This window comes from Oryzias melastigma, linkage group LG13 (assembly GCF_002922805.2).
Source record: "Oryzias melastigma strain HK-1 linkage group LG13, ASM292280v2, whole genome shotgun sequence".
In the NCBI taxonomy this organism is placed as follows: domain Eukaryota; kingdom Metazoa; phylum Chordata; class Actinopteri; order Beloniformes; family Adrianichthyidae; genus Oryzias; species Oryzias melastigma.
This window is the reverse complement of record NC_050524.1, coordinates 6,873,563-6,898,095: the sequence shown is the minus strand read 5'-3', so window position 1 is coordinate 6,898,095 and position 24,533 is coordinate 6,873,563. Positions and strand designations below refer to the sequence as shown.

General features: G+C 39.2%; 2 protein-coding genes and 1 long non-coding RNA gene across 8 annotated transcripts in view; 1 reads left to right on the top strand and 2 right to left on the bottom strand.

The window, feature by feature from the left end:
• The window catches only part of zmp:0000001236 (mastermind-like protein 2), a 58,546-nt gene extending 51,095 nt beyond the window's left edge, over nt 1-7,451 (top strand). For 4 of the 5 annotated variants that reach the window (XM_036215024.1, XM_036215022.1, XM_036215023.1 and 1 more), the window contains exons 4-5: nt 5,847-5,993; nt 6,061-7,451. In XM_036215024.1, coding sequence (XP_036070917.1) covers nt 5,847-5,993; nt 6,061-7,020 — 1,107 coding nt within the window. In that variant the 3' untranslated portion in view covers nt 7,021-7,451. The remainder of the gene's footprint in view (nt 1-5,846; nt 5,994-6,060) is intronic. The other variant, XM_024277058.2, reaches the window with a different exon arrangement.
• LOC118599542 lies at nt 5,618-9,402 on the bottom strand. The gene is made up of 3 exons (XR_004948939.1): nt 9,090-9,402; nt 7,124-7,222; nt 5,618-7,016 (listed from the first exon to the last, which is right to left on the bottom strand). It is a non-coding gene; the product is annotated as an uncharacterized LOC118599542 (long non-coding RNA).
• Nucleotides 9,403-10,758: 1,356 nt separating this feature from the next.
• Nucleotides 10,759-24,533, bottom strand: part of yap1 (Yes1 associated transcriptional regulator) — a 36,129-nt gene continuing 22,354 nt past the window's right edge. For both annotated transcript variants that reach the window (XM_024277758.1, XM_024277759.1), the window contains 4 exons: nt 20,696-20,865; nt 15,310-15,437; nt 14,544-14,656; nt 10,759-13,162 (listed from right to left, as the gene is read on the bottom strand). In XM_024277758.1, coding sequence (XP_024133526.1) covers nt 12,927-13,162; nt 14,544-14,656; nt 15,310-15,437; nt 20,696-20,865 — 647 coding nt within the window. In that variant the 3' untranslated portion in view covers nt 10,759-12,926. The remainder of the gene's footprint in view (nt 13,163-14,543; nt 14,657-15,309; nt 15,438-20,695; nt 20,866-24,533) is intronic.

Sequence of the window (24,533 nt, the reverse complement as noted above, 5' to 3'; positions counted from 1 at the left end):
CTTGGCCATGAATTATGACAGCGGGGGGCAAAGCCAATGCATTCAGCTTCTATGCTCCACAGATCTAGAACAGCCTTCCCAAAATTCTTAAATCACCTGAAAAAAATCCAGGATGAAGACCCACATGTTCTCAGCTGCGTTGGATTTGATTATATACAAAAGTTTGCATCCGCACTTTAAAGGGTAACCAAACAGGGAAGTTGGGGGCTGACTCCACCCACAACCGAAATTTGAGAATCCAGTCAGAGGGGTGGAGCTAGGGACGAGGACTGTTATCATTACTGGAGCTGAAGATCATGACGTGGGACTTCTGAAATGATGTGGGACTTGAATGGTTTGACCAATCACGAAATTCAAATGTAATACCCTGATTCAACCTGTAGGGGCAGCAGCACACGGATGGTTTTTGACTATATTAAAAAGAATTAAACAAGTTTATTTTAATTTGTCAAAAGTTTGGCAACAACAGACAGCACTTTTAAAGCCCCGTTTACTGAGGTCAACAGACAAAGATAGTTGATTTAAGGTTTGGTTACCCTTTAAATTCTGTTCTTTTTAAACTTTCTTTGTTGTGCATTACAAATGAACTTACCTTGATTTTCAAATGCACTTTTGAAGCATCAGAGTTGATCAATACTCTTATTTTTTGACAAAAAAAGATGTTTTTCTGCCTCAACTTCTTTCTTTCTTTCTTTGAAAGCAAGTTGTATTAGTTTGTGGTTTCATGTGGGAAGTCGGGCTCATTGCTTGTGTGGAAAGTTATATAAATCTTTTGGGAAAGAAGGCATCTCCATATTTCTGCTTCACACCCCCAGTTTGAGTCCTGAAACTCCAGAATTTGATGCATCTGGCCCTCGATGGTTGTGGTTAGCGAGGAGCGCTATTTCAAGGTAAAAACGGAGGCTCCACGCCAATGAAGCCGTGTTTTGACTAAAGAGAGACATTTTCTGTGGGAATGCCAAAACAAGAGACAATCCTTTGGATTGTCTGGAACCTGTTTTAGGTTTTTTCTTGTTCTTTTTTTTTTTTTTTAAAAAAGTGGATTTTATTGTTAAAAACCTCAAAAAAGGAGGAAAAATGAACTTTATTTGGTTTCGAGGCTTCAGAAGAACGATTCAGTCTTTACCTTAAGAAAGGCTAACTTCTGTTCACACATGCAGAACAGATCTGGTGAAGCATTTTCAAGTTAGGACGTTTATTTTTGGGCTGCCGAAGTTCTGCGGCAGCCTTAAAGGTACAGCCGCGGTGCCACATGTAAAAAAGCAACAGCTTTGACTGGGGCTGCAGGCTGGAGTTCCACTTCACACCCCGTCTTTTTCCTGTTTCCTCCTCCACCAGCAGCCTCACAATACCAGAAAAAGTCTCCAAAAGCACAACAGGAAGAGCTCGGAGCGCCGACTAAAAATAAAAGCCGTACGCCCCTCGCGATACATACGTTTTTATTGATAAATCTCTGGCTCCACATCCTTCGGTGAGGATCGGAGTCGAGGGAGGAGGTGGGGGGCTGAGCTTTACGGGGGCAGCATTGCGGAGGGGAGTGCTTGTTTCCTGGGAAAGGGAGTTGCGGCCAAGTCCAGATGCCGAGGCGCTCCCCGGGGACGGCATCCTGAGACCAGACTGGAGGAAGTGCAGTGTGAGAGCCGGCGAGGCCGGGCCTGGATCACTGTCAGCTGCCTGCACCGCCGCAGGATGGGAGTCTAAATCACCCTGCCTCCCCTCTGTAGAGCCCAGCCACATGTGGTATTCATTTACAACAAGCTTGTGAAGAAAGGAGGCAGCGGGAAAACATGGAAAACAGCCCGGTGACACATCGGGATGGGGGTATTACTCAGGTTTACTCGCGACAGTCGCCCTCTCTTGGAGTCTGTTGTGGGTTTTTGAGAGTCGAGGGCTGTGATTGTGCTGTCGAGGGAAACCCGTTTTGATGTTGTGCTGTAACTCCAACACCGATCCTGTTTCATTCTAGATTTTAGGGATGTAGTGCAATTAAATCTTACAGATTAGGACACTCTGGTTTGAATCCGTTTCACCGTTTTCCCACCAACGCACTGACAGATACTCTACACACACCAGGTGTTGACTTGCATATATAGGAGCATGCTGTGGGTGACCGGTCATAGCGAATACTGGACGTTAAAGCGCCGCAGAACGGAGGCCGCTTCCATTCGGTGCCCTTGTTAACCTGTGGTGTGGTTCACTCCGGATCGTCTGGTTTATTCGGTGTGCGAGTGATCCACGTCGATTCTGGCAGGAAGTTACATCAAGATACAGTGTATTTTCAAAATATAACTAATTTAAACACAGAGATTGACAAATATGTTATCTAACTTTGGAGGGGAACTTAATGTACTTGGAAATTTTCTGGTGCTCTACGTAGTCTATCATTTTTTGATGTTCTTCATGTTTGATTTGTGGGCGTTAGTTTCACTACTATAACCAAGGAGTTAAAAATGATTATAATCATTTGCTAGAATGGAGAACTACCTGCTATCTTTATCACGTTTGTTTATTTTTCTACATCAGCATCACATGTACATCATCCTACAGTCCAATTCCTTGATGTCCCCTGAAGTGCTCATACAATCCTTAATGCTGCATTCACAACCAGGCGTGTTTTATGAACGCATTCAGCTGCTGGTGTTCACACCGGACCAGCATCAGATGGTAGAAGCTTCTTCTTTTGTGTGTTTTTATAGTTTATCAGCGCTTATCCGCCTCCTACCTAAGGTAGAGCCTCAGAGCGAAATGTCAAAGCGGTGCAATTCCCACAAATCTTGCTCCAGGTTTTTGTTCCTGTAAGTGGAGTCATATTAATACGACCAGGCGCAAACTGGAATTCTTAGTTTGTCCTTCGTGGTCATGTTTACGACATTGGTAGGCTACGCTTCCCACACTACCAAATCCAAGTCCCCGAGTGGTCACAGCGCTGCGTGAAAATGTTCAACCGGTTGTGATGATTTATACATCACAAGCATTCAAGAAGTGGAAGCCCGAAATTCTGTTCTGCGCACGTTTGCATAGACTTGTCATTGAAAGTGTCGCCTGTGTTTGGACCTCAGACGAGACAGTGAGACGCACCGCTCCTCTCCACAACCCTCCACAGGGCCGGACAACCTAAAATCTCACAGCATCTGTAAGGGTACATGTCACTAAGGCTTAAGAAGAGATTGGTCCGAATCAGTTGGAGTCATAGTTTCTATGGCAACCACTATTGCCAATCATGAGCGGGCTTGTTGGAAGTCCACGCCACTAAGACTTGAACGCAGGATACACAAAATATGTCAAACTTTTTTAATGTAGGAACCAACAGGCTCCACCTACTTTTACTGATCAGTTTATAATTTGAAACTACCGAAAAAAAAAGATAGGATTAGGAAAAACACTTTTAAAAGGGTTCAGAGCAAGAATGATTATTCTGACTAATAGAACCTTATTTATCATTAGAAGTCTGTGAGATTTTGGCTTCTTGGAGCCACCTGGTACTTCCTGTTTGGGACACAAAGTGGGAGGAGTTATGATATTCCGTCCTTACAAGAGACAGGTTCTGCTTGAAGGTCTGAGAATGCAGCTCATCTGCCAAAGGAGAGGCTTTAAAGACACGTGAAACCACCCAAAAAATGTGGACGTCTTCATTAAATTTGAGGGTTACCGTTTGAATTAGACAGATTTGGCAGCCAGATGGGTTGTTGGAGGATGGAATCCGTCCTTTGCCAAAAAAACAAGTCGGTGATCAGCAATGGGGAGCTTATTAAAAAGGAGGTAGTCATGGTGCTGGAGCTTAACTTCCCATCGGCGCACATTTCCTGCTGTCTCAGGGATTCTTTCCACTCTCTTTAGACACAATTATCAAGGGAGAGGCAGCTTTGAGGAAGGACCCCCCACCCCCTCCAAAAAAAGCCCTTTTCCAAGTCTCTTTTTTTCATCTGCAGAGGGAGTAACCTTGACCACATTCTAGAGGCTGAATAGTATTAGAGGGGATGTTTGGGGGACTTGTGCCCTCTAGTGGAGGAAATATTGATGCACTGATTGTGTTTTTTAAGATTTAAAGTCTCAAAATCTGAAAAAAAAACCCATTAAAATATACTTTTTTTTATTTTTAAGTTTTAAGTAATACGCAAAACTTTTTTTTAAGTAATGTTTTCAACCTTTTTATTATTATTTTCTCTTCTTCCTCTTCCATCCTAACTTTACAGTTTCAATTTAGACTTTTTGGAGTTGATCTTAATTTTATGTGGGGGTGGAGCTTTAATTCATCTGGCTAACAGAACATGATTGACATCATTTCCTCCCCAGAACTGTCGCATACCTACGGAAGAGGATTAGGGCCACTGAAAAAAAAAAAAAAAAGAAAAGCCCATGAAAAATTCTGACTTTAATCTCAGAATTCGGACTTTAAAGTCTGACTGTAAAGTCAGAATTCTGAGATTAAAGTCAGAATTCTGATTTTAATCTCAGAATTATGACTTTTCTTAGAATTCTGACTTTAATCTCAGAATTCTGACTTTAAAGTCTGACTTTAAAGTCAGAATTCTGACTCTAATCTCAGAATTATGACTTTTTTCTTAGAATTCTGACTTTAAAGTCAGAATTCTGACTTTAATCTCAGAATTATGACTTTTTTCTTAGAATTCTGACTTTAATCTCAGAATTCGGACTTTAAAGTCTGACTGTAAAGTCAGAATTCTGAGATTAAAGTCAGAATTCTGATTTTAATCTCAGAATTATGACTTTTTTCTTAGAATTCTGACTTTAATCTCAGAATTATGACTTTAAAGTCTGACTTTAAAGTCAGAATTCTGACTCTAATCTCAGAATTATGACTTTTTTCTTAGAATTCTGACTTTAAAGTCAGAATTCTGACTTTAATCTCAGAATTATGACTTTTTTCTTAGAATTCTGACTTTAATCTCAGAATTCTGACTTTAAAGTCTGACTTTAAAGTCAGAACCTTGACTGTAAAGTCAGAATTCTGAGAAAGAATTCAGAATTCTGACTTTAAAGTCAGAATTTTTCATGGGCTTTTTTCTTTTTTTCAGTGGCCCTAATCCTCTTCCGTAAATACCAAACATTTTTTTAAATTACATTTTTCTTTCCCCAAATGTTTTTACATTTTCTTCTAAGTTCAGTGTGTTCTGTCAAGTTTAAAACAGTTTTTCAAATGTCAAATTAACCATTACATTCACTTTGATCGTGTTGCTACATGTTAGTGTATTTACTTTGACTCCTAACCTCGTTTGCAACTTGTAAATCAAAAAGGTTGATATTTTAACAGAATGCTGTGTTCTTCTCAAAACCAGAATTATTCCACATATAAGGTGTCATTTTTTTTCTTCCGTAAATTAATTTTAACCTTACAATGCCGAGAATGGATCTGGTCGTCTACAATTGGTCGGTAGCTTGTCGCCCGCCCAGCGTTTTATCTACATCACAAATGTAATCTTTTTATATCCTGATTTACAACAATTTAAATAAAGAATACTTAGAAATGCAATTTTAAGCCTCATTTTCCATGTAAACGTCCATCCAGAAAATGAATTTTTATCTTAGTGGGTCTTTGAGAATTATAAAATGTAAAATTATTGCATAAATTACAATTAAGCTCTTTTTTTTTAATTGCTTTAATTTCATTTTTAATCCATAACTTTTCTGGCATGTTTACAACAAAGTGTCTATCAGAAATGAATGGATGACGGAGGCCTGATCATATTAGACATTCACTTCTGCAAAGTCCATTCATTTGTGCTAAAGGACACCTTAAACGCCGTTATTTCACTTAATGAATTAATAAATTAGTATTGTAGGCCTCTTAGCATGTCCATAAACATCCGACTGTTTTCCATCCAAAGGGAGTTCCTTCTGGTCCTAACGGAACCTTGGGAGTCTTGTCAGCCCAATCCCAGCTGCGACACTCGGCGCCCAACAACCAGCAGAAAGGCCCGGCCAAAACCCAGACGGTTCCGAGGCAGCAGCTGCAGCATCCCGTCAGCACTGCAGTAAGTCGAGTTAAAGAGCACCTTCGAGTCATGTTCACCTCAGTGATGACTTGATTTTCTTCTCTAGGATAAAGACAACGCCTGCGATCAGTTCAGCCGCCATCTGACGAGACCGCCGCCGGATTACAAGCAGTCCAGAGGCATTGTGGGAGTTCAGCAAGGCAGCATCTTCACGGGTTCGTTACTGCGTTCAGCTCAGTGTTCCGGTTTGTTTTCTACGGTCCTGATAGATTCTGTCTCCACAGGTCAAAGCTCCTCCCAGTCTCCCGGCGGCGGTCCCGAGAACTCACTACAGTCGCTGTCCTGTCACCTCCGAAACGTCTCCACCGCCAAGATGGGCGGAGCGATGGCGGCTGACTGTCCGCCCACCTCCTGCATCAACCAGTTTCAGCAAAACGTCCACAACCGCCTGAACCAAAGTAAGCCCAGGTTCCTGGGTCCCAACGCTCCGGGGAAGTCGTTTGGGATGAGCGGCACGGCGGGCGTGCAGCACCAGAGGGCCCCGGCGAACCTGCACTCCTCCGGACAGAGTCTAGGAGGCCTGATGACGAGCGGCGCCATGGGTTGGGGTTCCGCCAACAAACAAGTGACGGCTGGACTTGGTCTCAGGTGTCTCCCCGCGCCGCAGGGCGTGCCGGACATGTACGGGCAGAGGCACGTCGGCCCCCCCAACCAGGTGGCGCCGGACCTGGGCATGCTCCCTCTGACCCCCTCGGTGAGGGAGACGGCCGCCAGACCCAACCCGGCCCTGATGAGCTCGCCGTCCCCCGTGGGAAACCTCAGCCAGGTGTCGCCTGAGCAGAGGGTGCCGGCGGGTAACTTCACGGAGCCCAGCCCGGGCGCCAACGGCTACCAGAGCAGCCGACACAACCGGGTGACGTTTGACTTTCTCCCCGAGGGAGACAACACGGTTCCCGGCATCAACGCCGACTCCGACTTCATCGACGCGCTGCTGAAGTCTGGATCAGGAAACGACGACTGGATGAAGGACATAAACCTGGACGAGATCCTGGGGGGTCACTCCTGAATTACAAAGTAAAGGGATAACATTTGTAAATACTATTAAAATAAAACTTTCCGTCTTCTTATTTGTTATCCGAGTATCCAGAATCGTTTGGTCGTGTATTTACTGTGAAAAGCTCCGGGGCGGTTCTCCGCTCGTTCCTTCCCGGCGGTCCTCTTTGCCGTCTCCCGTTTCCATGGATCCCGCTGACGATCCACGATTCCCACTGTGAAAACACGTATGCATCGCCACCTGAAGATCACGCCGCTTTAACGTATCAGACGCCGCCACAGGATGAAGTGATCTCTACAGCCGGATGCTTCCTCCTCGCTCCATCTGTGGTATTTTTCAACGCAATTATGTAATCTTTTTTTTTCTTCAAGTGGTATTTAATATTTGGAATAGCAAGTAGACATTATAATACATGTAATTAATAAAAATGTATTTGAAAAATGTCTCATTTTGGTTTATTCTTTATTTCCATAATAGATATTCTTTCAATTTTCTGTTCAATGAGATTTATTTCTGATCAAACTATTTTTTTAAATCTTGTTTTCTTAAATAATTTAATCATATTTTTTAGCTTAAATATTAAACAGATTTTGGCTTATTAGCCATTGATCTGTATAATTTCTATTTGTAATATTTTCTTTTAGATCTTGGTAGTTAATTAGAAATCACATTTTTAATGGGGTTAATTAAATATTCAGGCTTACTGTTAAATTAAAAGCTTCATATAATACAAAAATAAACTTACACCGTAAATCTTTCAAAGATTACCAAAAAATTGGGAAATTTTGATTTCAAAACTGTGACATTTGTTCACAATATGGAGGCAAAAAAAGGATTCATCAGTCGAAACAGCCGCATTCAGAAATCATTTGGTGCTTTAACTGTAACCTAATCCTGACCTTCAACCTTTCTTTTGGGTTCATGTTTTTGCTTATTCCAAGAAAAAAAAAATCAGTACTTGCTGCATATATTTCTAAAATGACATTCTAATAGAGACTTTATTTAAAAAGCCACCAAATAACAACAGAGGTTCCCTAAAGGAGCCAACAGGAAAAAAATATCACAAGTATTTTTAGGGAATATTATACCTTTACTATACAATAATTTATTTAAACAATTGGAAAGTGATTTGGATCATTTCACATTATGTTCACGTTGAATCAAATGAGTGAAATAAGCAAAAAAGTGTTAAAAGCTGCTAAAATACAACACTTCTAATTCATTTAAGTATTCCTATTTTGAGTCTTCTCTTCTTTATAATTTGTTCTAATAATTTATCTTCATAGAAAGTGTCTATTCGTCGTTTTTGAAAAGCCTGCGAACTTTCTGCTGAACTTTTTCTTGGTCCCACGGATCCAAAGGAAAGGGTTGAGGTTTGGATTATGGTTCGGGTCAAACAAGCAAATGTCTGAACCGCTTCTCCAGAGGAGGATCAAACACACTTCACACATTTAGGAGCATAACAGCTAATGAGATTTTAAATTTAATTTTTAAAAAAGTGCCCTGGACACATAAAATATGTGCAGTAATGTGTATCTTGGCTGCACGTCGTATTATTTGTGGCCATCACTTTCTGTGCTGGTCGCACGTAAATAAATGTGAATAACATCAGCCTTTGATAAAAGCTTTTTATTTATTTTTAGCTATTTAGGTTTATTTGTTCTACACAAGAATGCTACACTCAACCTAAAACTGTACAAAGAATTCAATTATGAGTTAGAAATTGTCCTTTTTTTGTTTTTTGCCCTTTTTTAACTTTTTTTTTAAACATCGCAAAAGCTAAGATAAAACAGATCAAATTTCTTATTGCAAAGATCTAATTTGTACAGACAAAAAAATTATAAAACTAAAAACAGCAAAAATAAAGAGAAAAAAAAGGTCTAAAAAGGAAAAAGAAAAAAAGCAGATGAAGCTTTGCTAAATTAAAAACTATGATCCAAGGATTTACCACATGTATATGTCATCACTCTTATAATTGTTTGGGACAGAATAATTTCAAAGCTAAACCCCTTTTAAAACTATTAATTTAAAATAAAAAAAGGCTAGATAAAAAAGACAAAGAAGAAAAATGATTAACTTACCTCTGAAAGATGGATGGCTTCTTTAGTCATATTCCATGAACTTTTTCATTTTATTTGCTTTGAATAAATGTTTCTCCTCATTTTACACTGATCAGTTGTTGCTAATTAAAGTACAAACTTAACTTTCCTATGTGTGTTTTTTTAGGCTGCTCAATCCTGCATGCTGTCATGCAGATCCTTCCTCTCCAGTTGCTAATTAGATCAGGTGTTTGACTGAGCACACCTGATCCAGGTGACGAGCAGCAGGAAGTACAGGAAGAGCTTAGAAAGACCAGGATGGAGCAGCTCTGTAAAGGGATAGACTAACTCTGCTAGGAACAAACAAGAATAACGACAAATATTTAGCATGTGAGGAATTAAGGATTTTAAATTAGTTCAGTTCATTAAACAACCGCTAGATGGCAGTAAAACATATAAAAAAACAAATATAAAAACAATGTAAGCAACATTACATTTATTTTACTTTATTTCTCGCACATTAGAATAAAAAAACGTATTTTTATTTGGCTGATTATGTCTATTCTTTTGAAAATGTTTGTCATATTTGAGAAAAAAAAGATTTTTTAAAATAAAAATTAGTTTTATACAGATGAAATTATTTTATCAGAGAAATACTAAAAACATGACTAATCATTAACCAAAGTAGTATTTAATTTCCCTTATTTTCTAAAAGTCTGTCCAATTGTACTGCCATCTGGTGGTTAAAGTGGACAAATGCAACTCATCTCATTTTTTCACATTTTTTGGTCAGATTTTAAAAAATACATAAAAAAATAAATTAATTTAAAAAGTTTTTAAAGATTACATCATTTTCTTCTACTTAAAGAAACGTAAAATTACATTATAGCTAATCCTTAACCAAATTGGCATTTATTCTTTTAAAACTTCTTTATACATGTACTGCCATCTAGTGGTCAAGGTGGACAAATGTAACTCATCTCATTTTCAACTTTAGTCAGACTTGAGAAAAAACATAGTTCTGTATAGTTTTTATAAATTACATGATTATATTCTACTTTGAAAAATGCAAAATAAAAAATGATTTGCTAGTTATTTACCAAATTAGAATTTTAGTTTTAAAATAAAAAGAATAAGTGCTTAGTGGTCAAGTGATGAGAGAAAAAAACTTAATTTTTTTTCTTTTTTTACTTTTGTCAAATTTGAGAAAAAAAGTTTGTTTATAAAAATAAACTTTGATGAGGATTATTTTTAAAGATTGAATATATTAAAAAAGAAATTAAATGACCTAAACTAAATTTGCAATTTATCTTTTTTAATTCTGTCCATATATATTTTGCCATCTAGTGGTCAAAGTAGACAATTACACCACATTTTATTTAATTTATTTTAATAATTTTTAGGAAAATTCTCAAGTTAAACAGTATTTTATCAATATAATGACTGTCTTATAACTATAAAAATGATTTCATTTTTCATAACTAATCTTTAACAAATTAAAATTTAATTTAGCTTTTTTTATGTGTACACTTATACCACCATCTAGTGGTCAAAGTGCAGAACTGCAACACTTCAATTTTTTTTTCTCAACACAAATCAGCAACTTATTTTTACTTTATTATTTTTTTTAATATTAGTAAATGTTTTCTGGACCTAATAACTTTAAATGAAAGAATAAAAATAGATTTCACATGAAAACCTTCCACACAAATAACGATTACCACAAAGTATATACTTTATTTGAGGCCAATTTCAAAGTATCATTTGAAGAAAGGTATATAATGTAACAGAATTTATTGTTCTAAAACACATGCACATATCTATCAAAAAATGAACAGTCTTTACTGAATATAAACTCATTTCATGTGCATTTAGAGAACTCTAAATACAAAATCCTCTAAATACAAAATCCTTTAACTTTTTGATTAGTTCTACTGCTACGGTGAGTCAACAGCTAGTAACGCTCTGACAAGTACACACTAAGTTAAGCATTAAAATCAGCTTTAGAGTGACATCTCTGCATTTGAATGAAAAACCTCCAGCCGCCTCGTGGTGTCCCGCCCCTTTTGCTGCTTTGTTCTCACCAACACTGTCCATCAAACCATCCACATATGATTTATAATCAACTAGTTCTCAGAAAACAATTGAAAACAAACAAAATGATATATGTATGTAGATATACATATACGTAGTGTGTTCCGTCGGCTTAAACCACACGGCAGGCTGTTTATTCTGCAGGGATGCAACAGTGTAAACATCAAGAAATAACCGTGAGAGTGTGTCGTCTCCACTGCTGCTGCAGCAGTTCCCCCAAAGTATGTAAACATGCGAGTGCTGATGGGAGAAAGGCTTTCTCCTCTGTTCCGAGGCCTCATCTTATAAAAAAAGTAAAAACTTTCAGGGTTAGTCACTCAAAACAACCTACAAACAGAAAGAAAGGAAAAACTTCTCCATTAACACTTTAAAACATACAGAAATCATCCCGTTAGCTTATACGGTTTTGTTCGTACAGAAGCCGATTCGCAAATCACTGCATTACCGGGCTCTGACGCTGGAACCAAAACTAAATGGTAGTGTTGTTACGAGAAAACGTCTTTGGAATCTGCTGCGACAATTCCTGACCGAGCTGTTCGATTGTTCCGGGGTTATTTCGTTATAAACTCACGAAAACAATGTAAAAAAAAAAAAAAGAAATCTCACTCTCGACACCGCTCCAGACTTTCTTTCCGACCCGCTTGACCAAAACCTCCTCTTTTAACCCTCGACGCACAGAGGCCACAGCGCCCTCTAGAGGAAGACGGCTTCAAAACTTGCAATAAAAAAAACTCACAAGTTGATCTAATCTGAGGAGTTTCTGCAATTCTAAACAGAATTCTGCCTTTTTGGTTAATGTTTTGCAAAAAAGCCGTTTCGTGATCAACGAAATTACAACATTAATAATACATATATGTATATGTATATAAAGTAAAGCAAAAAAAAAAAGACAGTCTTAAAAATGTTCAAGCAGAATAAATCTCAACAACAGACTCTGTTAAAAATAGTTTCAGTTCATCCATGACAGTAAAACTCAAGCAGTTTGATCTAAGCTACGCATGTAATGAGCTAAAAAACAAAATAAAAGTACTAAAAAAAAATCAATAAAAGTGGGAGTTATGCCAGGATAAGACTGAGATACGAAGAAGGGTTAAAAAGGGAACCCCCGAATTCTGTTGAAAAACATTTTGATGGTTGAACACTAGAAGGCTGATATATAAGTAAAATAAACGCCAGATGCTTTAATATTGCAGAGTAATTCTTCGTGTTGCTCGCATCTTTAAAAAATACAACTGAAGGCACTTGATCTATCAAAAAGGTTTAACTTAGACTTGCTGGCACAGCCAAGCAGCACTGTAGTCGGTCCCTATGCTTTTACGCCCCCTCCCCAGCCAAAATGTCCAACCGGGCCTCTTGTTACCTTTACCCCAAATCAGTATTGTTCTGTACTCGCCAAATACATCATTTTTGGTTTCTCAGGTTCGTTAAAAGAAGAAGACGTAGAAACACGGCGGCGGTCCTCGCACACGAGTCCGTTAGGATGCTCAAGGTGAGCGGGCTCCAGATCCGGGAGGAGGCCGCTGAAAGATTCGGAGGGGCACCCTTGCATAACTGTCTGTTCATAGGCCAGCCTTGAAGACACAGACACATTTAAAAACACCAGTGAGGAGAAATACTGCCTGAAAGAGAAGGAGGGCGGCGCAGGGGGCGGGGTTTCACACAAGTCCCAAAAAAAAAAAAAAAACTTGGCTGAAATGTCTGGTAAAAACATCCATGAATCCTTCACGGATGAGAGCAGGCAGTTCAGAGCTCAGGGAGGAAGAGGAGGAGGAGGAGGCGGGTCCTCTATAACCATGTGAGGAAGCTCTCCTTGTCGATCTTGGTAGCTGCCAGCACGGTCTCCATGTCGTTGAGGATGTCGGAGCTCAGGGCCTCCTGCAGGCTGGGCATCAGCTCCTCGCCCTCCACCGCCATGCTCTCGCTCTCCAGCGTGCCCAGGTCCACGTCCGTGCCGGGGATGGTGTCCAGGTAGTCGGGGAAACGGCTGGGCTGCGTCCCCATGGAGGGAGCCAGCGGGTCTCCTGATGATCAATGAGAGGGGGCGGGGTCAATAACGTTTATGATACACTGCAAACTATTGCAAAGATTTTAAGCTGTCACTGTAAGAAATATTAACAACAAAGCACACTTAAAAGCCTTCATTTAATAAAAAAAACGGTGAACCTTCTAATCAATATTGATATTGTTTATGGATTGTATATGTAGCACTAACTGAGGTAAAAGCATGTTTGAAAGTTACACGCGCTCTATCAAGTATCTGTTAGTTATTTTTGTATGAGTTGATGTGTAGCTATGTGGGGCGGTGTTTTTCTTTTTATCCAGTTACTAACAAAGTCAAAGGTTACTGTTGTCCCAATAAAGTTTTTTTTATTGGTATTACTGTTTTTTTTTCTTTTTTAGTTTTGCAAACAAGATTTTGAGTTTCAGGTACTGTGAATATGCTAACGCGGCTAACGTGTAGCGATGTCAGACAGTTTTCCATTTTTAATGTTGCTAATGTTGCTATACTTGTTACTAACAAGTATAGGCCCAATAATGTTTGTTTTAGTAGTATTGGTCTTTTTTTTTACCTGTTGCAAACAAAACTTGTAGTTTCAGGTACTGTGAAAAAGCTAACGAAGTTGAGAGCTACTGTAGTCAAAGTAAAGCTCGTTTTTGCTGTGTTAGTGAGATTTTTTTACATGTTGCAAACTAAGTAGGAAGTTACAGGTATTGTCAATACGCTAACGTGGCTAGCATGCGGCGGTGTCGTACTGTTTTTCTTTTCTTATATGTTAACAACAGGGAGTTAGCCTTGTCACACTTACATTTTTTTAGCTGTAACATTCTGGGTTTTTTTTACGAGTTGCAAACAATGTTGGGTTTTAATAAAAATGCTAACACGGCTAACGTGTAGTGCAGTTGGACTGTTTTTTTAAATGCTACAAACAAGGTTGGGAGCTAATAGTCTCTGTAACATTTAGTTTTAGCAGTCTTAGTATGTTTTTTACATGTTGCGAACAAAATTTTTGAATATTTACATGTTTTTACTTATTAGCATATTGACAGGTATTGTAAATGTGCTAACTCTTCTAGCACGGCTAATGTGCAGTGTGTTACAAACAAGCTATATAGTTACTATGAATGAAGTTAATAAAGGCTGATTGAGTGATGAAATTATTTAGATTTAGTTTAGAAATAGAAAAAAATACTACTTATTGGGTTGTATGACATTTATTTTTGAAGCAATTCAGCTTTTTTAACAGCTTGTTTCTTATTATAAGATCTCTTGGTAAATAAATTAACTAACTGCACGGACAGATACATTTACTACGTTTTAATTGATTTTCTTCTTGAGATTAGTGATCTTTTCCGAGGCAACCTCTTAGCAGTGAAGAACGAGGCCCCGCCCTCTTCCCTCACCTGTGTCCATCTCGTCGACGCTGTTGAGGAAGTCGTCTGGAGTGCGGGGGACGCTGTAGCTGCTCATGCTCAGGCCGCTGTCGGTGCTCTCATCCCTGGAGTGGTAGGTCCCGCTGGAGACGCAGAAACCACCGGTGAGAACTAAAACCTAAACTAAAACTAAAGGAGGCCTCGCGGCGAAAGCGCGGCCTCGATTCCCCGTTCTGCTCAGATGCACGTTCATATACGTCAAACAGAGCTTCCTTTTTTTCCACATCCAGAAAAAAAGAGCAACAACGAACTGGACAAAAAGAAGACATTCGACAAGCCTATACTAATTAGCAGAAAAATATGTAGGCAGAGTACGGCAGAGGCGGATGAATGAGGCCTTTGTGAGAGCCGGGGAGGGAAGGCCGCGGGGGGAGCAGGGGAGATTAGGTCGGCCCGTCTACTGACTGGACCACATGTTCTCATGGCCCCCGCTCGCCACTCGCAGAATCTGACGGAAAATCCTCCTGCGGCCATTTCTGAGCTGGTTCCACCAGCTGAAGCTCGCACGTGTGCCACCATTTTAACGCCCCCCCTCCCCTTTAAAGACTTTGGGCAGCAGAGGGCGCTGTGAGCACGCCTGCCGCTCCTCCCGTGAGTCATGAGCATGTGAGGAGGGTTAAGCCCCGGGACCGGCCTTCTGTTTTCACAGCTCCTGTAAATTAGGGAGCTCCCTCGCCCTCTGGAGGTCTGAGCGGACCTGGACTAGAACCAGAACCTGGTTTCATATGACACAAACCTGTTGAGGAATGGGTCGGTGCTGTTTGCGGTCATGGTCCGGGCGTCCTGGGCCATGGGGGAGGAGACGGGGTTGGAGCTGCCATCCTGATCCATACTGGTGGGCAGCTGGTTCCGTAAAGCGAGCTCCTGTAGATGATAGTAGGGGAAAAGGAAGTAATTAGAAATTTAATTCAGAAAATCAATTAAAAAATAATCTAAAACCTCAGATGCAAGTGAAGGAACAGACTCTATGCCAGCTTGCTGACTCCATTTTTCCTTCGACGGAGTGTCATGTTACCCCGAGAGGCCTGCCGCAGTCGGAGGCGATTGTTTTCTGAACACACGGCATCAGATAAGGCCGAGGATATGAAGTCATGTCGTTCTGTTTCCTACAAATCCTTGAAAGGGTAACAGAGAAAGAAAAAACGCCTCACTGACTGTCAACCTTTTGAGATTTTACCTTTTCCAGACGAGGAAGGAAGTCACCACGGGGGAGGGGGGTGTTCTTCCTTGTGACAAATCATGATCTAAATATTTCAGCGGCTCTACAGAAGCAGGTCCTGCACAGCCTGTTATCAGAAGGCCCCGAATGCGGGCGGATCGCTGAAACTCGTCCGCTCTGCCTCCACACACACACCGCCTCTGAAAGCTTCTCTACCACTTTAACTCTGTTGTTTTTGTTTACAGCCATCCCCAACTTAGATTTTTTTAACCCACTCCTCCACTCAGAAAAAGAAACTCCACCAGCATGTGTGAACCCGATGAGCGGAGGGGCTCGCCAAACCATCTGGAAAAACTTTACGGAGAAACAAACAGGCGGACGAAACTCTCATCAGGTGACTGGATAAAACCACGACCGAACAACAACAACAACAAAAGTGACGCAAAGAGAGGTTTGGGGAAAACGTTTAGCAGCTAGAAAGAAGATGCTGGACATCTGCAGATTTTTTTTTTTTGTAAAAATTGAATTTTCTTCTTTCAACTTTGAACAAAATGGCAAAAAAATAATATCCAGTTTTTCATAAAAAGACCAATGGACCCCATGACGACAAATACATTCTAAAATAATGATATTGTTAAAAGAAACTACACGCTACAAAACAACCCAAATCTGAACTTACTTCCAAAAAAATCTAAGAAAAAAACAAAAATAATGAAAGATTAAACAAAAATTAATCTCAAATCACAGAAAACATAAAATAATGGTTTAGGAACCCAAACTGGAGGATTATAGCTTGGACAAACACAAAATGTTGGTTTTTTTTTTTGTGTGTGCACATCATTGTACAAAAAAAAGGACTGATCGAGTAAAAAACAACAAAAAAAACAGCATTTCAACCTCCAAGTATACAGCGTTTTTGTGCAATTTTGAATTTTTTTTTTTATTTGAGCAATTTATTCTGCATCTTGATTGGCTGTATACAACTATTAATTAATCTCCCTCAGGTTTCTGTACAGAATGAGTTCAGGCTTTTACATATTCTTCAATCGTAATCGGATCTTTGGTTTCATCCTCCAACACTTTACCGATGATTACTGGTGGAACAATGGGCAAACGTGTACGGCGGACGCAGGCTTTTAGCCCGTAGGGCATAAATGTTCATGCAAATTTTTATCTATGGGCATGCTGCAGGCGACAGCTTGTGACGAACACTTGCACAACACCCAAGGGTAAAGTAGGAATGTGTAAAGTAAGTGTGTCGTACATTTTTTTCTTTTTTTTCCAACCCCTCCCCCACATCCGGCGCACTGCTAGTGCTGTTCACAAGTGTGCACTCCAGTGTAGTTTGTGTGGACATCCAACCAGCACTTACGAACCACCTGCAATTAAGATAATCGTACGTTCCGTTTTCATTGTACTAGTCAACAATCGTCCAGTTGGATGTGATTAAAATTTAATGTCTGACTGATAAAAGTGTACCAAGTGTGTTTTTACAGCCTTAAAAGATATGAACAAATTGTAAAAATAAATAAATAAAGCTGACTGTAGGGATTTCGTCTATCACAGGTTGTTTTTAGCACACAAGTCCTGTGATAAACAAGAAATCCTAACTCTCTAATGAAGTTACACAACCTCTACTTATGGTTATCCAAACAGAAAAAGTGTTTCCAGTGGTCTTTTAATTATGATTATGCAATTTAAGCAAAAATTGAAAAAAAAAATGGTTGTAGTTTTTTTAAAGAGATATTTTCAACAGAGCAACGAGTTTATTAGAAATTCGCCTTTGGGTTGTGGGTGAAACTATTGGTGTAGAAGTAACCCTACTTTGATATCCCAGCATTCCTTTGCTTACACACTTCCGCTAGCTTACAGCTCCTCACAACCCCAAACTAAAATAAAATAAACAACATTGAAGCCATCCAGGCGTACAGTTCTGAGCCTGATGGCAGCTCAGACGAGGAAAATGAAGACGTTAATGGATCTATTGTCCACAAACCTGAGCTTTTTCAAACCACAAGTTTTCATCTGCTCCTCATCCAATACATTTGAATAAATGAATACTTAGAAACACAGTTTTAATCTTAAATTATTTAACACATGTCCTCCATCATGACAAAATGCTACCAGAACATGTTAAAAACACAATTTTCAATGGAGTGGGTTTGATGATGGAGGACATATTTAAAGTTAATTAAGCTCAGAGTACATTTCTGATAAAAAAAATGGGGTTTGAAAGTATTGGGTCCAAGCTCTCAGCAACAGGGAGGAGGAAGGGGTTGTTTCGCACCAACGTCCCGCCCACAACTTAAAGGCAAAATTCTAAAGAACTACTGCCGCTCTGCAGAAACTATGACCTAAAAACCAAAACGAATTTTATATTCAGGCTAAGAACAGCCTAATATTAATTAATTAAAAATTTGAGATCTAAAGATGATCGATATCTAAGCTACCGATCTATGGAAGCCCAAACTGTTCATAATTAAATAAATAAATACAACGTTATTTAATCAAGCAACACTCCAACAAAAGTCTTTTCAATAAATAATTGACCATTTTATTATGAAATACATTTCATTAAAATGTAAATGGACCATTTTATTATGAAATACATGCCATTTTTACTTTAAAACATAATTTTTATGTTAAAAACATTTCATAATAAAAAATATATATCATAATAATTTTTTTTTCATGTTGGATATTATTATAATCATGTGGGGGGTTTTTTTGTAGAAATTTTTATTTCAAAATTACTGTTTTCCAAAGTGTCCTTTTTATTTCACAATGCTGTTTTTCAGAACGACGTATTTATTTCATGATGAGCTTTTTCCGAATAATAACTCTGTCTGTCAATCACTGAAAGTGGGTGGGATCTAGACGTTCATTGGCTGATCCTCTGAAATCGACTTGTATGCCTAGACTCCTGCTCTACTGTGTGAGGCACCGTACCCAGACAGTAACGCAGACAATAACCAAGATGACATATTTCGGTGACATCCGTGTAGCTTTGCTGAGCTTAGCGGATCAGATATAAACAGGTGATCTGTCAGCAGACGCTATTTTGAGACATTTGGACGACATTTTTGAAATGATCGGTTTGGTACACGCGGCAGAAGAGCACGCTAACATCCACGACTCTATTTACGACGCTGAAGTTGGCTTCACACCGCCATGTGTGCGGGAACGCACGCGGCGGGGTGGGAGTGCGCTGAGCTCAATCCGGCAATCAGCGGTGTGATGTGTGTGTGGGGTGGGGGGTCTGGACATAAGCGAGCACACGGCCGGGTATGCGCTAAATGCGCGGGGGTTCGGAGCGGACAGAGGATGAGAGAAAGACTGAGAGACGACGCTGAAGTTGGCTTCCGATTCACAGCTTCCGATTCGCGAGAGCGTTCTTTAATCCAGGTTTGAACTGTCTAGGTACAGTGGTTTTCGAACAGGACCTGTTTTTAGGTGGTCTGAGTTCGAAAAATACAGTGGAACGCTCTCACGAATCGGAAGCTGTGAATCGGAAGCCAACTTCAGCGTCGTAAATAGAGTCGTGGATGTTAGCGTGCTCTTCTGCCGCGTGTACCCAACCGATCATTTCAAAAATGTGTCCAAATGTCTCAAAATAACGTCTGCTGACAGATCGCCTGTTTCTATTTGATCCGCTAAGCTCAGCAAAGCTACACGGATGTCACCGAAATATGTCATCTTGGTGATTGTCTGCGTTACTGTCTGGGTACGGGGAGACACACAGTAGAGCAGGAGTCTAGGCATACAAGTCGATTTCAGAGGATCAGCCAATGAACGTCTAGATCCCACCCACTTTCAGTGATTGACAGACAGAGTTATTATTCGGAAAAAGCTCATCATGAAATAAATACATCGTTCTGAAAAACAGCATTGTGAAATAAAAAGGACACTTTGGAAAACAGTAATTTTGAAATAAAAATTTCTACAAAAAAAACCCCACATGATTATAATAATATCCAACATGAAAAAAAATTATTATGATATATATTTTTTATTGTGAAATGTTTTTAACATAAAAATTATGTTTTAAAGTAAAAATGAAATGTATTTCATAATAAAATGGTCCATTTAAATTTTAATGAAATGTATTTCATAATAAAATGGTCAATTATTTATTGAAAAGACTTTTATTGGAGTGTTGCTTGATTAAATAATGCTGTATTTATTTATTTAATTATGAACAGTTTGGGCTTCCATACCGATCTAGATCTTCATACTTTTTTAACTAAACCTTGTAGGTCTTATCTGCTGCTGTTTACCTGTAAACTCCAGAGCAGGAGAAATGAACAACACATGTGCAGCAGTTCATTTGTTACCCTAAAACTTTTGTCGTCATGCTTTACCGACGAGCTCGCATGTGAAACCTTGGAAAATCTTAAAATCTTTTCAAGGTTGCGAAGTGGAATTCAGCAGCAGACGCCTGTCTGTGCAGAGCAAGCCGTCTCTATCGCAGCCCGTTTGAAAACAATAACCTGGTTGCTCAAGCATGCGGGACATAATCTCTGTGGACTTTCAGTAAGGTCAAACAGTCGTTTTCGCTCTTTACAGTCTGCTGCTCGCGCGCGCGGCCCACTTCCTACACGCTGAACTTTAAACAACCCATGTGAATAGTAGGGTAAACAAAGTCTCCGGGACTCTCATCCATAATCATAAAGCTCAGTTTCTGGTGTTGTGACACAACCCTGAGTAAACGAGTAGATTCTGCTGAACCGCCCTGCGTGGGTGCCGCAGACACGTCACTGTTAGGAAGTAATAAAATCACCACAGATGACTCACAACTCTGCATGGAAGGGCGGCCGGACAATAAAGACCGATCAAAGAGGCCCTAAATCCACCACTCATGACTCAGATTCATTAAACACAACAAAAACGTTCTGAAACAAACAACATGCGTTTAACAGTTCTGTCACTCAAACGGAGTGGGAGGGGGGTGTAGCGTCCTGACCTGTGGTCTCTGCCGGAGAAGTTCCTGTTGCTTCAGTCGCATTCTCTCCTTCTCTAGCTGCTGCAGCCTCATCTGGCTGTTTCCTCCCATGACGCCGCCGTGAGGGTTGGGAGGCAGCGGCCCTCCCTGTTTAACCGGAGCGCTTTGGGTGATCCTCTGCTGGTTCAAGGCTGCAAACGAAAGAGACCTTTGAGTTTCACAATCTTACAAAAACAGCTGTGTGCGTCTTCAAGTTGAAACTACCGTCGTCAAGAGGCAATGCAGAAGGTTCACTTAGTTTAATTAAAAAAAAAGTACCACCAGTATGGTGAAAGTATTCTTACTGTTGTTTTTGTGTTTTTCTTCACTTGTACTTTATTTTCCCCACACACAAAGAATTAATATCAAAATATACCTGTGAATTTGGAATTAACCCTTCAACATCAAAGCTGTGGCTCCAGATGATGAATTACTGTATCTCTTCAAATGCAATTAATGCTATTCAAACAGATTCTGATGCATAAAAAAGCAGCTTTGCACCAACATGTGACACTTTACAGTCGTGAAGTACTTATAGAATCTGCATAAACCTGCTAATTATGACCTGGAGGAGAGCAGCTTTACACAAATACAAAAGATTTACTGACGTAACGTTTGTAAACTTTACTAATATGTTACTTCACTTTACTAAGGCTATGTTAGCAAAGATTCAATGGTCTAAAGTGTTGAATTTTTACTTTGCTAGTGTCAAATGTTCCATTGCCATTACTGACGCTTTTGTTGACCTTTCCGGTTATACTGTCAAGGGTTGCCATTGTGAAGTACTCAGTTGTTACTTTAATAACATAAAGTGTTGCGTTCCCTCAAGTAACGTACAGTGTTGCAATGCTTTAACAAATGTTAAGTGTTGAATTGTTTCTTTACTAATGTAAAGCGTTGTATTGCCTTTGCTAACATAGTGTTAAATTGCTACTTTACTCTCAAAGTGTTGAATTGCCTTTACTAACGTAAAGTGGCAAATTGTTACTTTCAAACATAAATTGCTGAATTGTTACTTTACAAATGTAAATTATTGAACTGTTACTTTACAAACGTAAATTGCTGAATAATTACTATACAAACGTAAAATGTTGAATTTTGACTTTACAAAGTAAATTACTGAATTGTTACATTACAAACGTAAATTGCTGAAATGTTACTTTACAAAAGTTAATTGCTGAATTGTTACTTTAAAAGTGTAAATTATTGAATTGTTACTTTACAAATGTAAATTGTTGAATTGTTACTTTACAAATGTAAATTGTTGAATTGTTACTTTACAAACGTAAATTGCTGAATAATTACTATACAAAGGTAAAATATTGAATTTTGACTTTACAAAGTAAATTACTGAATTGTTACTTTACAAACGTAAATTGCTGAATTGTTACTTTACAAAAGTTAATTGCTGAATTGTTACTTTAAAAGTGTAAATTATTGAATTGTTACTTTACAAATGTAAATTGTTGAATTGCTACTTTACTCACATAAAGTGTTGCATTGCCAATTCAAACATAACGTGTTGCATTCCCTCTACAAATTGAATTGTTACTTTACAAACGCAAAATGTTAAATAGTTACTTTACTGACAAAGTGGTGCATTGTCTTTACGAACGTAAAACGTTGCATTGCCAATAAGTAAGGTAAAGTGTCGTATTGCCTTTATTCATGTAAAGTATTGTTAATCAGCACAAAGTTTCTTTCTACCGTGTCACAATCCTTCAGAATTACTTTAATAGTGTAAATGGTAAAAAGTTATAGTAACTTACAGAGCGTGTGTTATTTAGCTGTCACGGGCGACGGTTTGGGTATTAAAGGGTTAAAGTGCTGTACACACTGGCCTCATGAGACATTACCCAAAAACAAAAACATAATGTATTTTGGCAAAATATGTCAGTTTAATCCAGTCCCTATTGGTCTATCATGACTTCCTCCTTGAAGCCGGTTTAATATGTAAATTACTGGACGCTGGTCAGTTGACAAAGTAATCACTAGGTTTTCTGTTACACAAGAAAGTCACTTTTATGCACCTCATCATTTAGATTAATAACATGGAGTCCAACCTGTGCACAAAGTGGGGCACTGTCTTCTTGTTACCAGGTGATTACTGAATCTCCACCTCTTGAGTGGCCTTACTGGAATCTGTTTTTCTGAATTTGTCACGCTCTTTGCCCGCCTACGTGTCCATTTTGAAAAGGTTTTCAGTGTTGCATTCAGCCAGGATGGTGTCAATCCCAGAATTTAACAACTGTCCACAAAGTCAAGACACACCCATGGACACGCTCTGGCCATCTTTTTTAGTCCATGGTAGCTTTGGATGCCTGCTAAGCTTTCTGTAGGTGTTTTGAATCAAATAATTCATTTGAATCCTATTCTCATTCAGCAATGGGATTTGTTAAGTGAGCTTTGTCTTAAAGCAAGAGCTTTTCAAGCATCAAGTTGTTGAATGGTCAAACAGTCAAGCGGATGAGTTTTGACATGCCCAGTGGCAGCAAAAACAGGCAGGGGCGGTTTGTCCACTTTAAAAAAATATAAATATATACAGCAATTAGCATTAAAAAGGTATTTTTAGCTTTTTTGACCAAATCTTTGGCATCTTTGTTTGCAATTCTTTAAATCTTATTTGCCTATTTAGTCTCTAAATCCTCTGAGTAAATTACGTTTTAGCACAAACTTTCTATTGCTATGCTTTTCTTTTCTTGTATTGGCTTTCTTGCTTTACGAATTGTGTCTTGTCTTTAGCTAATTCAACACAAAGGAAGTAATTTAAATGTTAAATATGTTGCTGAAGGTTCTTGTTTATCCAGGTGATGCCAGGAAGTTGAGTCATGGTATCTGGACTAAAAACTATCTTTCTTTAAATGTTTCATCACTCATCCAAGTGGCTTCTTCTGTCCTCTAAATGTTGGAGCAATTTGTTCTGCCTTCAAAATGCTATATCAATGCTAAAGTATACTTCAACACCTGAAGTTAACAGCTTAAGCCGTCAGCATACATGCATGCACTTCACAGGAAATGCAATGTTCTAGTTTCATTTTGTCATTTGTTTCACCTCAATAATCCAACTATAAAAATCTCCTTTTATTTAGGAACCATTGAATGTAACTGTGCAAAGATTCTTCAGTTTGCACTGCGATTTAACTATTTGCATGTACATTGACTGATTGTTTGCCATGGCAAACAGCTCCATTCACAACTTAGACACATTTGCAGAATCTCAACAGGAAACTTTTGAACTTTAGGTTACGTGTGGTGACAGTTGAACATAAATCGAGGATTTCCATCGAACAATCACCCAGTTTTTTTTATTGACTGGCCGGATTTAAATGTGACATAACAAGACAAGCAACTTCTGCATGAGTGAATAGGATGAACTTGCAAAAAAAGGCAGCACAGCAGGTTGTGTGGGACAAGAAGTCCCAGTGCAAGTTTTCTATCAGGAGTGTGAAACAACTATTCCTGTAAGACCTGATCCCCTCCCACTCACTGACTAAGACAGGCTTTGTCAGTTTTGTACATTGCATCAGTCATGACTTATCCTTTCATTGTGCGTTTTGTTCCCTTCAAAACAAATCGCGGCTTATCCCTCAACACTTGACTGCCTCCTTCCTCTGACCCGATGGGTCCGCGTTGGCTCGTTTGATAACACGCGCGTATTGTGCTCCGTCCGAGTTTATTACAGGCCAACATGGGGTTATGCAAGTGGCGTTGTAACTGCATTATGCACCTGTGTGTTTACTATATCAGAGCAAATGTGTTGGCACTGAAAACACAACTGTTCCTCCGTGAAATCGCTGCTATTCTTTTGCTACAGTGAGGC